Here is an 18056-nt window from a genome sequence, read left to right on the forward strand (position 1 = left end):
ACGAGTGTACATGGCAGACATCACTGTGGATGGCCGCCCGGTGATCTAATCCGATGTCTGCCATCAATAGAGAAAAGAGAGGAAAGACCGGCAAAATAGAGAGAGTAGAAAACGTTAGTGTATACTAAAGGCTTATGATTATTCCCTTGGAGTGTTGCAAGGCGCAGCGGGTATTTCAATATTCGTAAAAAGGAGCATATTGTATATTCAAGGCGAAAGGTGCAGAGCGTATACAATTAAACAGGGGTACAATCTGATCAGCGTCAGACGTGAAGTTTCCACATACGTAAAACTATTGGTTGATGAAGCTCATAACAAAATAGTGAATAGACTCTACCTAAAATGATAAATATCATATTATACATTTCTCAATTATACTCATGGTTAAAAACATAGGGAGCTCTGATTCTAAAACCTACTATAATCAAAATCATGTTGTTAAATTGCATCCGGCACATTTGGCAGTTATAGTGTATGAATGAGTTGTAAATACGATTTAGTATTAGAACATTGGAATGTTGGGAGCTCCATTGAAAACAATGGAGTTCTCCGGGCTTATAATGGCTGGTATAAGCCCGGAGCTCCAACATTCCAGTGCTTCTTTGTTCACAGCTCTGGCTGTGAACAAAGGCTTCAGGGAGCCCGAGGGGTTTTCAATCCCCTCGTGCTCCCTGAAGGCTTCGTTTTATTTGTTAGAACATTCTGCCCTCTAGTGGCAGAATGTTCTAATAGCCTTATAGCCCTTCGTAGCAGGGCTATACTGGCTATTAAAGTCCCGCTGCTTTGTTAAAGTCCCTCGCCTTCGGCTCGGGCCTTTAACGCTGCAGCGGGCCTTTAATAGCCGATATAGCCCGCTACGGCGGGCTATAAGGCTATATTAGAACATTGGAATGTTGGAAGCTCCATTGAAAACAATGGAGTTCTCCGGGCTTATAATGGCTGGTATAAGCCCGGAGCTCCAACATTCCAATGCTTCTTTGTTCACAGCTCTGGCTATGAACAAAGGCTTCAGGGAGCCCGAGGGGATTTCAATCCCCTCGTGCTCCCTGAAGGCTTCGTTTTATTTGTTACAACATTCTGCCCTCTAGTGGCAGAATGTTCTAATAGCCTTATAGCCCTTCGTAGCAGGGCTATACCGGCTATTAAAGTCCCTCTGCTTTGTTAAAGTCCCTCGCCTTTTGGCTCGGGCCTTTAACACTGCAGCGGGCCTTTAATAGCCGATATAGCCCGCTACGGCGGGCTATAAGGCTATATTAGAACATTGGAATGTTGAGAGCTCCATTGAAAACAATGGAGAGCTCCGGGCTTATAATGGCTGGTATAAGCCCGGAGCACCAACATTCCAATGTGTCTTTGTTCACAGCTCTGGCTGTGAACAAAGGCTTCAGGGAGCCGGAGGGGATTTGAATCCCCTCGCGCTCCCTGAAGACTTTGTTTTGTTAGAACATTCTGCCCTCTAGTGGCAGAATGTTCGAATAGCCTTATAGCCCTTTGTAGCAGGGCTATACCGGCTTTTAAAGTCCCTCTGCTTTGTTAAAGGCCCTCGCCTTTGGCTCGGGCCTTTAACGCTGCAGCGGGCCTTTAACAGCCGGTATAGCCCGCTACGGCGGGCTATAAGGCTATATTCATACACTATGACTGCCAAATGTGCCAGATGCAATTCAACAACATGATTTTGATTATAGTATGCTTTATAATCAGAACTCCCTATGTTTTTAACCATGAGTATAATTGAGAAGTGTATAATGTGATATTTATCATTTCAGGCAGAGTCTATTAACTATTTTGTTATGAGCTTCATCAACCAATAGTTTTACGTATGTGGAAACTTCACATCTGACGCTGATCAGATTGTACCCCTGTTTAATTATATACGCTCTGCACCTTTCGCCTTGAATATACAATATGCACCTTTTTTCGAATATTGAAATACCCGCTGCGCCTTGCAACACTCCAAGGAAATAATCATAAGCCTTTAGTACACACTTAACGTTTCATCTTCTCATTCTTTTTCTACTCTCTCTAATCTATTTTGCCTGTCTTTCCGCTCTTTTCTTTATTGATGGCAGACAACCGGATTAGATCACCGGGCGGCCATCCACAGTGATGTCTGCCACGTACACTCGTTAAGACATCACCGTAGAGTACTTAATGACAACGCGATCTCCAGTGCGCTGTCATTCAACCAGTGTAGACAGACAGACGCGGTTCTATACGTACGCGTAGCGGCCGCAGGCGCCATGCTCTCTGAGACACGCCGAAAAATAGGTAAGAGCCAGTTTCTCTTATACAGAGATAACGGGCTACTTTCGCAAGCCATGCACCACTTACCCTGATTTCCCTATGTCTTCTAATTTTAGACATTCGGATCCTTCACTCTGCTTGATTCATTCTACTGGCTAATTAGTCACCGCAAGTCTAAGCCTTCACACTTCGAGCCATTATTTGCAATTCTCGTAAGATTCTTATTATTTACGCCCCATGAAAGGCACCACATTGATATATTGCATGCTGTTTACAAACTGTTACTTTTTTCACAGAGATCATTTTGGAGTGCATGGATCGTTGTGCATCCACACAATACACAAGCGGCTCATCCTCGGTACTACACCCTGTGCCAGTATTCTTGTTGTCAGCCTCCCTCCCCTCACATTGGAGTAAGTTCTTCTACCGAAGTACTCTCTCCTACAATTTGTGTCATTTACTCTGTACGCATTCTACCGGCTTCCACAGTGACTCTATAACCTTATCTCTTCTGTTTTTCTTTCACATGCACAGTACCCGGCTGAGTCCCGTGTGAGTATATCTTCTCTTCCTAGCACTTCCTGGATTTCACACCAAACACGCGCTGTACAACTTAAACCCTCAGGTAAAGGCCATTCTCCATGCCCTCCAATTCCAATAATGTTGCTACCATCATGGCCACACGCTGACAGTTTCTCTGTCTCCTAATTCTAGATGTCCCTACATCACTAGGTCGTGAAGAGACCCTTTACTGCACACAGGGTCGAAACGCCGTTGACAGAAATTGAAGCGAACCATCCACCAGCGCTCATTATTTTACGCTGTTCCTAATTTGTTATTATTTGTGATGATCGACTCTAGATAAAATTGGAAGCCAATTGTATATAACACCAATATGTCACCAACGTTTTAGGTTCCATGTTCACTGGAGACACCACGCAACATTGTCTCATTTTTGTAATATACTGTATACATTTTAATTTATAAATAATAATTGTGTTAACCATAATTAGAGGTGTAGATGTTTATTTTCTCCTTTTGATATCCACGTAACCTGGTCTATTGCGATTGTGCATTCATTATCAGTATTTGTGATATTACACCACAGGAACCATTGTTTCTGTTCTAGACTTAAATTACCCTGGTTCCTTTGAGTAGGGTTTCCCTTGTCTCTCTGTTTCGACTGTTCCTTTGAGTGCCAGGGAGGAATTGAAGAGCACTCTCAATGACTTACTGACTCAAGGGGTTATACAAGCCACTGATTCTTCACTGTGGGTGGTTTCCCATTGTTGTGCGCCCATTGTTGTGCGTAAGAGGACTGGTGACATCAGGTTATGTGCGGACCTGCGTGCTCTTAACAAAACCATAGTGGATTGCCACCCACTGCCTAAAATACAAGATTTGCTGGCTAATTTTTTTTGGGGGGGGGGGGGGGGTGACACGCAGGATTTCCACTATTGACCTACGGTCGGCATATCACCGGGTTGCCTTATATACTGAGTCACAAGGTTTGACCATGTTTGTTACCCCTTATGGTGTGTACAAATATCTTACTCTTCCATTTGGCATTGTGCCTTCCGCGAGCGTGTTCCAAAAGGTTGTGGATAATTCGTTTGGGAACATAGCTGGCATGCAGGCGTATCAGGACAATATACTGGTATATGCCAAGGACCTTGAGGAACATAACATTCTTAAGAAATTGTTGTCCATTGTATTACAAAAAGGGATGACAGTGAAGTTGGACGAATGCAGATTTCCCACGAATGAGTTGGAATACTTGGAACATACTGTTTCTTGTGATGGTATTAAAACCATTTCTTTCTTTGAATCGGCATAATTACTTTGTTATGGTAAGTATTTATCATATCTTATCTTACCTTATCTTATCTATCACTCAGAATGTCCTCTCTTACATTTATATTTCTGTAAATCAAGTGAAATTACTTAACCCTTACATTAATCTTTTATCTATTCGCATTGTTTTTCTAGAGTCTTCTTTTTCTTGGAACATATTCATATTGCATTATGCTTCATATTTGTAAATTTTTCACTTATCGCTTTCTTTTGTGATCCCTACTTTCCTTCCCTTTCTCCTCCCCCTTCCCTTAATTCCATCTTTTATGGCCTCAATATAAAACCAAATATTTGTCTTTGCATTTATATGTTTCTGGATTTATTAAATTATATAATATGATTAATTATTCAGAAAGTTCTACTATATGCTTATATATAACAATCTTCTTGTATATTTATTGTATGACAATGCATACAGTTATTATAATATATGTATTTTTTTAAAATAAATCTCAATAAAAAATTGAAACACAAAAAAATAAAGATTATTTGACTAAAGGCATCAGTGATGCCAAAGCCCTTGGGGACGGAGATGCTCTTCACTCATTTCTTGGATTGGCACGATATTATGCATGCTTTGTCCCTGGTAATGCCCAGTCTTTTGAGCCAGTCAGAATTTTGTTAAGGAAAGGGCGGAACTTTTTGTGGCCTGAAGTGCAAAACGTAGCTTTTGTGAATGTAAAAAAAAAACTTATTGTCTTAGCTCCAGCACTGAGTGCATTTCGTGAAAATCCTGTGTCTATTATTACAGTGTATGCCAATGCTCATGGTTTGGGTGGTGTACTCAGTCAGAAGGTGGGTGGTATTGAGAAAACTGTTGATTTTGCTTCCAGGTCTCTTAAGTTGTATGAAAAGCAGTACAGTACTATTGAAAGAGAGGCTCTGGCTTGTGTCTGGGCGGTCCATACGTTTCTAACATATATTTGGGACACTAGATTTCAGTTGTTGACTCACCACAAACATTTAATGCATATTTTACGAGGTGAGGCAGTGGTAGCATGTCATCTAGGCTTAGCAGGTTGGTTCCAAAGTTGTAGGTGTACAGCTTTACCATTAACCACACTCTGGGTTGAAAGAATGCTTCTTGAAGATTGTTTGCCACACATGGCACTTGATGAGGAGGAGGACACTCCTGTGTCGGATGAAGTGGAATGTGTGGCATTGACTGATATCTGTGCACAAGTCAGTTGTATGTGAGCAAGACAGGATCAATGCTTCAGAGGAGGATTCTGAATTGAATAGGGTAATTGAGTACATGTTTACAGGATGGCCTGAATGAAGGGATTTGCAAGGTAAACTGAAGACTTTTGCTTAAATTGCTAATGATTTTTCAGTGGAAAATATATTTGTGCTCAGGGTAGACCTCTTTGTTCCACCGTCCAAGCTACGTGGTATCATTATATCTCAGGCTCATGATGGACATTTGGGTAGCACCTAAACGAGACTGAAGATAAAGCAGCATTATTGGTGCTCTTCTTTGGATGCTTAAATTAAATCTATGATTGATCGGTGTCCTGAGTGTATTTAATCTGACAAGCATTGGAGAAGTATGCATGTTCCATTGTGTCCCACCTCGTTTCCTGATCAGGTATGGGAAAAATTGGGATTGCATTTTTCCGGTCCTTTTTAAACCTTACCGGAATCCATGAGGTAAACCATATGACCTTTAGGTTACCACTCTTAAGTGGATGTACCATGCATTTGTTGAAACTCCTGATACTCAAACGGCTTTGACTTTTTTTTGGGGGGGGGGGGGGGATGCATTTGTGTACTGGAAGGGGTTCCAAAGTTCTTTGTCACGGATAAAGGCACACATTTTGTATCTGATTGCATGAGAAGATTTTTAAAGGGCATGGATGTCAAGCATCTCAAGATTGCATTGTGTGCGCCATCCTCTAATGGTCTTTTTTACCGTGCCAACAGAATAATTAAAGAAGGTGTGCAAATGGCTTTGGCTTCAGGGTTGGAGGTAACGAAATGTATTGAGCACTAAGTCTGGGCCTATAATACTTCTTTCCAGTGCACCACTGGAGTGACCCCTTTTTCATTATTGAGGGAAAGGAATGTTCATACTTCTTTGTACCCTAGGTGGGTGAGTGAAAAAACGAAGGGAAATTCTGAAACAATGCCGTCTAAGGATATGGTAGCTGCTAAAGTATTGTACAGCAGGCGGACATCAAAGCGAGGTTTGATGGTGAATATGGTAAACCGGTTGATGATTTATGTACCGGTGATTGGTTATGTTTAGGAATCCCATTAGAACAAAAAAAGGGAATTCCACGTTTTCTGCTCCTGTGCAGGTGGATAGAGTAAGTAAAGGTTCTGTACTCATACTGGGAAGAGGTTGGTGGAATAATAGACAGCTTGTCAAACTGTCTTCTAACCAAGTGGCTATTATGTATACAAAAAGAGAAATGGTATCAGATACGGATTGGGTACACTGGCTTCTTCATAATCTCCAATCTTATTTGGATACATATCTTCAGGTTGCCTCAGGTAACGTCATCTGGGATCATATGTACAGCTCCTGGTAGTACTCACTTGAGTTTGGTGGGTTCTCGTGTCAAGAGAATTCAGTAAAACTTTGACTATGTATGTGATTGAAGTCAATGTTGTAGATGGTACTTTCTTTTTAATTTTTTTTTTATTGTAGATGGTACTTTGCTGTTCAGATAATAAAGGAGGACATGTAATGAAATGTAAAGCGCTACGCGCATGTTTGTGTATGGAATATATCCTTGTGTTGAGCTGGCTCGCTCAGCATGCCTTGCATGTTATGATTCTTTGTCTGTGATTGAGCATTAGCTTGCATTCGTGGCTCGATTGTCTTCTCTGTTCTCGTTAAAGTTTTTACTCTGTCGGGAGCTGAGTGGACAGGACATGCCGCATCGCTGGCCTTAAGAGAAGAATAAAGCTTATCTTTCCCCAACCATTTCTCCCCGGAACTTGCTTCATTTCAGTGTGGAAGGTTGGCGTGCTTACACACCCCAGAGGTGCTCTATTTAGGCCGTCAGACGCCTGTGCGTCAGGAACTGACCTAGCAGTAAGCCTGTTTGGTCTGATAGTGTGTCAAACAGGATCAAATTATGATCCTGAAACAGGTCTCCGGGAGCACCGCTGCCCACTGTGCCATCCCTTCCCTGCCCACTGCCTCATGGTAGCCTGGCAAAGAACCAAGCAGCATATCAGGCGACTGTGGAAGTGTGTTCGGAGTATATTTCGGGGCTCTGCAATAACTGCGGTGGGCAACTCCGAGAAGGCAGTTACTACATGTGGGCTTCTGCGGTTGCGGGAGGCACATCTAATTATTATTTACGATATTGTGCCCAAACACTGTTGACACTTCTGCTAAGTTAAGCCTCACATGCCAGCGGGCAGGCCACTGCAGCTGGGCCACCAAATAGTGCTTAAAGTTCTGGGCACCAAGGCCCAGTTGCAATTTTGCTAGCGAGACTCAACGTCTGACTTGGGCCCAGATGAGATCCCCCCAGCATCCCGTCTAACTGACAAAACACCCCCTGTGGTATGGGGAATTGTCAGATTTACAAAGTTATAAAGCAACCTCTGCAATATTACCATTGTTGACAGTGCTACCCGGGCTTGCACCGAGAGTGGAAGTGATCTTCAGAAAACAATCTGAGGCCGTAGTGCAGAAAAGCCTTTAATGAGATTGCCCTCTAAAAGATAATGAAAGACATGATACATTTTGATGCCTAAATAACTAATAGTTTGTGCCTCCCAAAATATTTGGTGGGTATCCACAACAATTTCTTGGGCCGGACACTCAGGGTGTATTGGAACCAAACATGACTTCGCCCAGTTGACACCCAGGCCCGGGCCACCCTGAATGCAGATAAATCTTCTGTTATGTCAGCCACTCCTTCACATATGTTCCTTACATAGACTACAACATCATCCCCATAAAGGGAAACTGCATGATACCCCTGCAGCATGATGCCCCAGGTACAACTTGATTGACACTGCAGCTGTGTACAAGAAGCTTCAGCACCAAGACAGATAGAAGCGGCAACAGTGGGCACCCTTGCCTCATGCCGCGATGCACCGAAAAGAGAGCAGAAATCTGTTGACCAATTTTCACCCTAGTTGTTGGTTCTGTGTATAATATTTCGACCTGTTGGAGTATCCCTTCCACACGGCACTACAAACATATATTCTCAGTCCAGCAGGTCAAACTCCTTTTCTGTATCTAACTTCAAGCACACCAAATATGGTAAATGTGTCCATGCTTCCTCAAGAAATGAGTGGATCGATGCAGATTGTTTTTTTAAACATCTTTTTATTAATTTGGAATCTTACAGCAGATCAAGTTACTTCCACTTTTCAAGACAATCATGAACATATTATTTGAAACCCATTTGCCGACTTCATCACATCTGTAGCCACTTTAGTTCATATCGGAGTCAGTGTCACGCGCCACCCAACGCGCATCGGATTCATTGCTTCGTATTGATGGAGAAGTACATATGTGTCCCCTGCAGGCATTCCAGCCACCCCACATTCGATCCCACTTACTGGGGCATCCCCTGTTTAGGAACACCATATTTTCAGCCAGCATGCACCAGTCCATCTCTTGCTTCCATTCCTCGACTGCTGGTGCTCCTTGTACACCCCATCTACAAGCAATGTTTCGATTGGCAATTACCATCCCCAAAGTTGCCCATGTTTGCTCTGTACAGGTCATATCCGTTGCGTTCCATATATTGAGAAGGCATAGTTTTGGTTGGAGTAACAATTCCTTTCCACATAACTTTCGTATTTGTAACATTACTTCCTGTCAGTATTAATGGAATATCAGGCATTCCCATATTATGTGATAGTATGTACCGACTTGGGTACAGTTTCTGTTACATTACTGAGTTTCTTTCTTACCCATCTTTGCCATTATTTCGCAGGAGTAATACATTCTGTGGAGTACTTTGAACTGTATCAACCTAAGTCGAGATGTTATAGCTAACTCTCGCGGCGAGGACGGTGCTTGTTGCCATTCGTCTTCCTCAATGTTTCCTAAATCTGTCTGCCAATGTGCATAGAGTCGAGTGAGTGTGTCGGGTAAGTTATTAATTATTTCTTTATACGTCATAGTGATGGCTTTCCGAGTCATGTGATCTGTTAAGTCTATCTTCTAGTGGGGTAGCCTCTGGTATATCTTGATCAGGTGGGGTGACTGTTATGGCGTGTCTGATTTGTATTTAACGTAATCTCTCCGTTTCTGAAGGATCGTGTTCTGCTTGTAATTCCGCGAACTAGAGTCGTTTTCCTCTGTGCTATAGGTCGCCTACTTGTGATATCCCAATTATATCCCATTTACGGAACCCAATACATGTACGGAGATTTCCCTGTATTTAAGCCTCCTAAAGTGGGGTAGCCTGTGTTAGTTTATTGTGCCACCCTAGCTTCTTGTCACTCTATGCCAAAGGGATACTGTTTGTTCCGTTGGGCCTGTTAAGTGTTGGCGATTTGGAGTGTTGTACAGGGAGATTTTGTAGCCCCTTGGACCCATGAGCCATATATCTATTTGATACACAGGATCATCATGAGGGCGGTGTACCCAGTAGTACTCTCTCACATCTGGCAGTGCTATCCCCCGTCATACCATCCCCGGGTCAATATTTGGATCCTATTTACGGCGGTTTACCATTCCATATCAATGTCCTGGTTTCCCCTTCTATCATCATAAAGTACTTCTCTGGGATTTTGTATGGTGTGTTTTGTAGGAGATAAAGGAACCTAGGGAGGGCCATCATTTTAAAAAGAGCTGCTCGGCCTAGTAGGGAGAAGGGCAGGGATCTCCAGCGGCGCACGTCAGTTTGCAGGTGTTTTCAGACCCATGAGATTTTAGGTATAAAAAAGATGTGTCAGCTGTTACGAATATTCGCAAATATCGAAAGCCCTCTGTCACTATTGTTGCTTCACAGTGAGGGGGTAGGATGGATGGAGGGAGGGCCTTTAGCATGTATATGGTGGATTTTGATCAATTTATGGAGCACCCTGAGTAGTTCCCAAAGTTTGCGCAGATTTGAAGTAATCAGCTGATTGAGGATCTTGGCGACGCAGCATATATTAGAACCTCGTCCGCATATATTGAAATCCTGTCTTCCCATCCCGTCGTCCATTTCAGACCACGGATCAGTGGATCTCCATAAATTCAGATTGCTAGGGGCTCTAGGACAATAGCGAATAAATAGACGACAATGGGCATCCCTGTCTCGTGCCCTATCGGAGAGAAAACTTTTGGGACAAATGTCCGTTTACCATCGCTTGTGCTAGTGGATCTGTAAACAGCAAGCAGATCCAGGCCATGAACTGGGGTCCAATTTCTATTCGTTCTAGAATCTTAAGCCCATACAAATGCGTCTTCTCTAATCGTGTCTCTTCGCCCCAGCACGCCATGGAGTCGCCGTAAATCAAGGGCTGTGTTTCGTGCCGGCATAAACCCTGATTGGTCTGGGTGCACTAGGTTGGTCACGACTTGGAGTAGGGTTGTTGCGAGTATTTTTGCCAGGATTTTAACTTCAGCATTGAGCAGTGAAATGGGCCGGTATGAATTTGTGCTGTCCACTGGTTTACCTTTTTTGTGCATGACTGCTATGGATGCTAATCTTTGGTCTTCGGGCAGTATACCCAGCCGTCCACTCTCTAGAAACATTTGTCGTAAGTATGGGGATATTTTAGTGGGTGTTAACTTATAGAGTTCTATCGGTAATCCATTGGGTCCCATCGCCTTCCCTGATTGTATACTACAGATTGCTGTTGCAATTTCCTTGTCTGTGAGGTCTGCGTTTAACAGTTGCTGCTCGTCTGACGAGAGCATCGGCATGGCATGGTCAGTTAAAAAAATACTTGCCTCTTCAGCAGTGGCCCGTGCGGTGGGGGGGGGGGGAGTACAGATTTTTAAAATGTGTGGCGAAAGACTTTGCTATGTCTTGAGGGTGTGATTTTATCGAGCCATCTATTTTTAGAGTGTTGACCCAGCAGCTTGCTTTGATCGATGAACGTTTAAGGATGTGGATCTGTGGGTATAAACCAGTTCTGATCCACATTAGAAAGATGGAGCATGCAGCCCAGCAAGCACATGGCCAGGACTGTATTGAGGATTTTATAACCGCAGCCCATCATAGCCAGCTGTCGATAGAAAGTCACATCCAGCGTATCCCTGCCTGGTTTGGGAGTGGAGACTATTAATGCCCCTCGCATGAAACCTGGCAATATACAGATGTCCAGTACGAAGAATACATTTCAGCTAGCTTCAGGATCAGAACTTCAGTATAGTTCTTATAAAATTCAATAGGCGAACAATCTAGACCTGAGGTTTTGCTTGTGGGAAAGTCACGTAAGGGCCATCTGAGCTCCTGTTCAACGATTGGGCCATTAAGGGCTTGTTTCTGTTCATCCGTCACTCTAGGGAGTATGTCAGTGTAAAGGAACACTTCCTGCCCCATTAGGTTTTTGGCAGGTCTTTAACTGTATTATGAGTGGGAATGAGTATCCGAAACATTATGGATATCATCTAGTGAGCTACAGTTTTGCAGTCTTCACGTATGGCCACCATGTTGTCCCTTAGGAGCCAGGCCAAGAGATGACCTGGCTTGTTACATTCTGCATGTGTTATGGCTTGGTGTGCTCTGTAGTCCAGGCACTGTAGGGATTCTATAATGCAGGCTTGTTGGCCACGCACCACAAGAAGGTGGCTGCAATCAATATGCCATTTCCAGGTGAGGCAAAGAAGACTCGGAGGTCCAATGTGCACCGAGCACCTAATATGGCATGTATGCAATTAACCCTCAGTTGATATAGAGACGTTTTGAACCCATAAGCAAAGCTGATCTCTTGTATCCTTCCTGGACATTGTAATTACTACTGGTGCTAAGTTTGGCTAGAAGAGTTAGCAAAATACAAGCTTTAATCATCAAAGAACCATACACGCAGTTCAAAGATGAGCAAGTTATTTTCTAAAATTTCAACCACAATACCAATTTGAATGTACCAGTGATCTTAAATGCTTTTTTTCCAGAATGCTACAGACATTGAATACAACACAGTGCATACTCTTGATATGAAAAGGCATCTTACATTTTATATTGATAGCCAGCATGTTCAGAAAGACTGCTCAACTGCCAGTAGCATATGGCACTTCTCATAAAGGGTTTGCTCCGTCAAAACAAACCATAACACAATGGATATCCTCAGCACATAGTATTCGGCCATCTTAAAGCAGGAAGCCTTTACCAGCTTTACACTAATTAATGAATTTCGTCGGATGAAGATGGTGGTTGAAAAACTGTACATAAGAACCTAAAAGAGGTAGAAGACAAGCTGGGAACACTAGAACATGCAGCATTAAATGACCCCAATAATGCAGCACAACTACAAGAAGCACGTACAACATATGCTGAATTGACGGAACGCCTATGCACGGTAAATTATCAATCCAACACACAGAAAAATCACCCTCCTAGAGCAAATGATACATAACGCCGCAAATCCAATCTCTATTCACGGAATCACAACATAGATGGGGTGACAGTTACCTCATAGAACGAAATAAACTCTGCCTTTCAGGATGATTATAAGACATTATATGAGGCCCCCGCAGTAGTAGAGCAAGAAACAGAAGAGTTCCGTAAAAATCTTAGTTGTCCGCAATTATCCACGACGGAACATAAAGAACTGGCAGCGGAATTCTATGATACCTTCTTGGACCAATTAGTACCCCAACTGGAACGCCTCTATCATACAGCATTAAAAACAGGCGGCCTCCACCCCCCCCCCCCCCCCCCCCCCTACAATGCAGGCACTAGTAACCTCACACCCAAAATCTGGCAGAGACCCCAAGGATATTTCAGGATACCGCCCATTGTCATACCTGAATACAAAATACTAAGCAAGATGCATTCCCGCAGACTGCTTGCCTTACAGCTAATACACACAGACCAATTTGGCTTTGTGCCCAGTCGGAGCACCTCTGTAAGTATACGATGTCTTTACTATGTAATGGACGCAACACCTGTTGAGCTTAGAGGAGCTGGATGCATCTCCTTAGACCTATGCCAGGCCTTTGATACTCTCAGCTCGGAATACTTGCTAGCGGTACTCTGCAAGTTCGGCATCCCCCGAATACCTACGTTGGGTTAAATTATTGTATACTATGCCAACAGCGAGGGCGCACACAGGTACACATATATCACAGTACCATCCAGTATACAGAGGCACAAGGCAAGGCTGCCCATTATCTCCACTATTATTCTTACTGGCGCTAGAGCCACTGACACTAAAACTCTGACAGGAGACAGCAGAAAAAGGCATCAGCATAGGCCCTATAGTGCACACATTGTCTCTATATGCAGATGCCATAGTCCTCTATATCAAAAACCTACACGAGGATATGCACTCTAAAGCTAACAGCAGTAAGATTTGGGCTCCACAACCTCCAGATCGCGCCTACCACCTTCAAATACCTAGGCATCCAAATCTATAGGACACAACAGGATCTTTTGGAAGGCAATCTCCAAAAAGCAGCATCTGCTCTCCGTGTCCAAGTAACCTTTTGGACCTCCCTCCCCCTATCTGTAGCAGGACGTATAGCAATCTCCAAAATGGTCTGGTCCCACGTTTACTGTATTATTTTACTAACCTCCCAATAGTTATCCCATCTCAGTTTTTTACAGTCCTAAACACACTTCTATCTGCCTTAATATGGGGAACCGGCCGCAGAAGGGTAGGTCTCTGTAAGCTACAGTTGCAGACGCATAGGGGTGGCATGGGAGCTCCTGATTTCCGAACATACTGTTTTGCAAGCCAATTACAATGGCTTGCATATTGGCTAGCCGGACACAACTGAAACGAAATAGGTTATGCTACAATTGCCTTATCCCAAGGTACACTACTTGCATTACTGCTTCCCCAGAGTAAGAATCCGCCAACAGCTCCAACCGTTACTAAAAATAGCCACCATTTACTGGAGGAAAGCTCTGCAATTATCCCAGCGGTGGGCCTCCCCACCCCTACAGGGTTATTTTCGAAACGTCGTTTACACATGTGGAAACGGGAGGGAGTGACAACAATAGGGGCATTGTTTGCTGATGGAGTGCTCCTCAACTATGAGGACTTTGTTCACAAACATGGACTCCCAGGTTCCCTGTTCCTTCTGCATGCAAACGTTACTAGATTCACTAGAAAACACTGGTCCCCCACCAACACGGAGTCCCCCACACACAAATGTGTTCATTCCTCATATCTAATGGGTAATGGTCGTCATCTGATCTGATAGCTCTTTAGAGGCATCCGCACGCATGCTGCAACGTCTCTTACACAATTGAGGGAGAAATGGGGATGAGACTTTAGAGGGGAACTACTAGATAAAGAATGGGATTCTCTATTAGACTACCCCAACAAAATCACTAAATGCCAAATTTAAATGTATACAATACATGATAGTACACAGAGCATACCTTACAGCACACCAAATAAACAAAATATACCCAGAAAGCCAGACTAACTGCCCTAGATGCCAATCCCCAGACGTCACTGATGCACATGTCCTCTCCTCTCTACCTTTTGGGAACAGGTCTCCAATGCACTTAGATCAACGACTGGGGTTGCTCATTGGAACACAACTGAAAGCTGTGCGGTGGGTTTATACCATCGATCCAGAAAGTGCAGACGAGATTCGGAGATTTGGCCTTACTCATTGCAAAATGATCAATAACTATGAGATGGGAATCAGCCACGCCACCTAACATAGTAAACTGGCATGAGGAAGTAGTCCGCTGGGGTAAGGCGGAAAGCGCGGTAATATGTAGGGAGGAATATAAAGGTCTGTGAAAAAAACAATCTCAATCGAACGCACTGTTGGAAACATTCAAAGCTATGGACCTTCCAACACAATAACTCCATAAACCCCACCGTTACTCCCCTACCACATTGTGTGATCGCTGAATAGCTAACCACACCCATTTGGCACTAATAAAACATTATTTACCAACGAAAAAATTAGATGATACATAGCGATTTCGAGCCCGCCCATTATCACAGTCACATTGTCCCCAGACTTCGTATAGGGGGGAGAGACGTATGTTGTTTTATGTTATTCTGATCCCCTAATAACCTGCGACGCATCACATACGTATCTAGCAATCTTTATGTATGCACAACTGTAATAAACCCTACATATATGTAACACCCTTGCATAACACAACAGTTGTAATCTAAATACTCCTATGATGAAAAGTGATGAACAAGAAACGTATATGTATGTAATGCATGAATCATAAAAGGAATAAAGTTTGTGGGGAAAAAAGATGGTGGTTCAGTCCTACTCATGTATTTCACCAATGTTACTAAGGCTTTTTGCTCTGAAGCTTCTCATTTTATTTTCTCTCTGTGGTATGTATATTTTCAATTGCTCTGGCTACAAAATAAATGCAGAGTGAATCTATACTATGAAACGCAGTGTTTATTTTGTACATTCTGTTACTAAAAATGTCAAATTTTGCTTTCTCCTGCCTGTTTCCCAATCAGTTGTAATTAAAGTCTAAGCAATGTTTTTGTCGGTTTTATTTTAGAACATCTAAGAGCCCCATTGATTGACCGGGTGGATTTGACCATCCACAAAGCGAAAGCACCACTGATGGACATTGATAAAATTTCAAAGACAGATGTTGACTTGCATTTAAACTACTTCTGTCGTCGTGTCTCACAGGGCAAAGAAGAAATCAGTGATGGCCAAATTTTGACGAGAATAGAGGTCATGAAAACTGTCCTATATTCTGTTATTCCTTTCCCACCACCGTAGCTTCGAGTTGCTGCATCCAAACGGGAGTTGGTCTAAGCGAATTCCTCACTCTGGCGTACTTAAATGGTGCTGTATACATCAACGTCAAATGATTGGCACAATAGCTCAGAGGGTTAATGCCATTGCGGTTGAGATGTGTGTATGCTGAAGGACACTGGTTTCAATCTCAGGAGGTAGCTGTATTTTGTCCAACTGATGACAATTGAAATAATCGTTTCTGGGTTTGGTTATAGTAAAAACATTTAGGTTTGAATGATGGTGTTAGATATGCATTCTCATGTAATTGTGACTACTGCTAGGTGACCAATGTACACAAGCCAGAAGCACTGAGTTTTTACCAGTACATGAACAGCCTTCAATACTGTAACTTTTGCCTTAATCTTCATTGTTTCTAAATATCCCTAACAAATGTTAGGAAATGAGTTGCAATTGTGACGTGTCCGACACAGGGATTGTTTTTTAAAAATGAGTTGTGATACGGACACCCTATTTGCATTTTTATACTTTTTGTGTTTTAGAATATTTGTATATCTCGTGGTTCTGCAACTTGTTCAATTTGTAATAATGTACATTATTGCTTCTTCACATTTTTTAATGTCTTGTCAATGTACAGAGTTTGTCTGCTCCATCTAGCCTGTTTTTAGCACTGTCTGCTTTGGTATGGTTTTCTGAATGTAATATATCATACACATTTTGTATAGTTATCGTTCCAGCTGGGCTGGTCTTGAAAAAAATTAGTTTAAAATGTATTTTTTGAGAAAAGTCTGCTTCTTTGCAAGTCAAGGGTAATGTGTACAAAGATGAAATCTTAAGTGGCTTTGTCGGAGCAGTACACTACCCTGTTCTTCCGCTCTGCAATGTAATAAGATACATCCGAAAATGAACTGGAAACACGTAACTGATGATTTAGAGGAACATGTGGGTTTTTCACGTCGAAATTTTGATATATAATGCGTTTTCTTGTTATATACGACTTTGAGGCAAATGTCCCCTCATGTTTTCCCCTGTTTTGTACTTTTCAAGAAGGGAGCCCTGATAAACGTAGTAGGCCTTTCCTATATGAATTTCCTGCTTTCTGCAGGGAGATGTAAAGGGGAAAAAATATGTACGGTCAGCCTATAAGCAGTAACCTATAGGAGGCCACTGCAACCTTCCTGCTTTACACGGTTTACTTCCATCTTCTTATAGAATTGTTTTTCCTGTACATTTCTTTCATAATTTGAAGAAATCAGTGACGGGCTTCATGTGCTGAAGCTATGTGTTATTTTTTTTTATTTTGGGCAACAAAGAATTGAGAGCAGCTTTGCGTTTTATCAAATATTTGCAGTCTTTTAATATAGTAATCTCACAAGATTATCCAAATGTCCCTTGTGCTCGCAAGCCAATATCGTGTATGGTGGCATGCATTGTTTTATAGGTTCCTGATGTGCTGTAATGTATTCCCAAACCTAATGAAAAGAATTCCTAGGTTTAAAGGGGCCAGCTACTACACATTGTATTGCCACACCACAATCTATCCTTATTTTATTCAAGGTCTGTGCACATTTGTATATTTTGTAAATATTTTGTTAAACATACATCTTTCTAGAAATTGTTTGTCTCTCCTCTTCACATGGTTTGCCTCTGGTTGGTGTTATAGCGTGGTGGCTAAATGCACGTGTTATAGAGATTTACATCAGCTAAACGTTACAGATTTGATTCGTGTCAGAGGCTAACTAGAGAAATTAAATCCAATATGTTTAACACAAAGGAACAAGAGGGGTAGCAAGTGGGGTGTGCGTATTTATATTCACTGAAAACAATGAAGGTTAAATTAAAGTTATGTTTAGCTTTAATTATAACACATTAAATTATATTTTAAAAACATTAGAAATTCTATGGAAAAAAATCACAATTGATGTAGAGCTATGGTGCAAATTAAACCCCTTTAAAAAACACTGAAATTTGAAAGCTATGGTTAGAACCGTAATGCATAACTCGCACACCAGACGGTCAAACCATAACTTAGGCTAGAACTGGTGCACAAGCCTCCGCAGCACGCCAAACCCCCTTCCTCGCATTAACTTCTGTGTCCCCAGTGGTAGGTGGAAACAGGTAGCCAGGTCCCTTGGCCTACACCCCCCCCCCTCCCATGGAAGCCCCTATG

General features: G+C 42.5%; 1 protein-coding gene across 2 annotated transcripts in view; it reads left to right on the forward strand.

Annotated features, from left to right (window-relative positions):
* Positions 1-17501, forward strand: part of SIMC1 (SUMO interacting motifs containing 1) — a 345516-nt gene extending 328015 nt beyond the window's left edge. For both annotated transcript variants that reach the window (XM_085618268.1, XM_085618267.1), the window contains one exon: positions 15681-17501. In XM_085618268.1, coding sequence (XP_085474394.1) covers positions 15681-15910 — 230 coding nt within the window. In that variant the 3' untranslated portion in view covers positions 15911-17501. The remainder of the gene's footprint in view (positions 1-15680) is intronic.
* The last annotated feature ends 555 nt before the right edge of the window (positions 17502-18056 follow it).

This window comes from Triturus cristatus, chromosome 7 (genome assembly GCF_964204655.1).
Source record: "Triturus cristatus chromosome 7, aTriCri1.1, whole genome shotgun sequence".
Classification (NCBI taxonomy): Eukaryota; Metazoa; Chordata; class Amphibia; order Caudata; family Salamandridae; genus Triturus; species Triturus cristatus.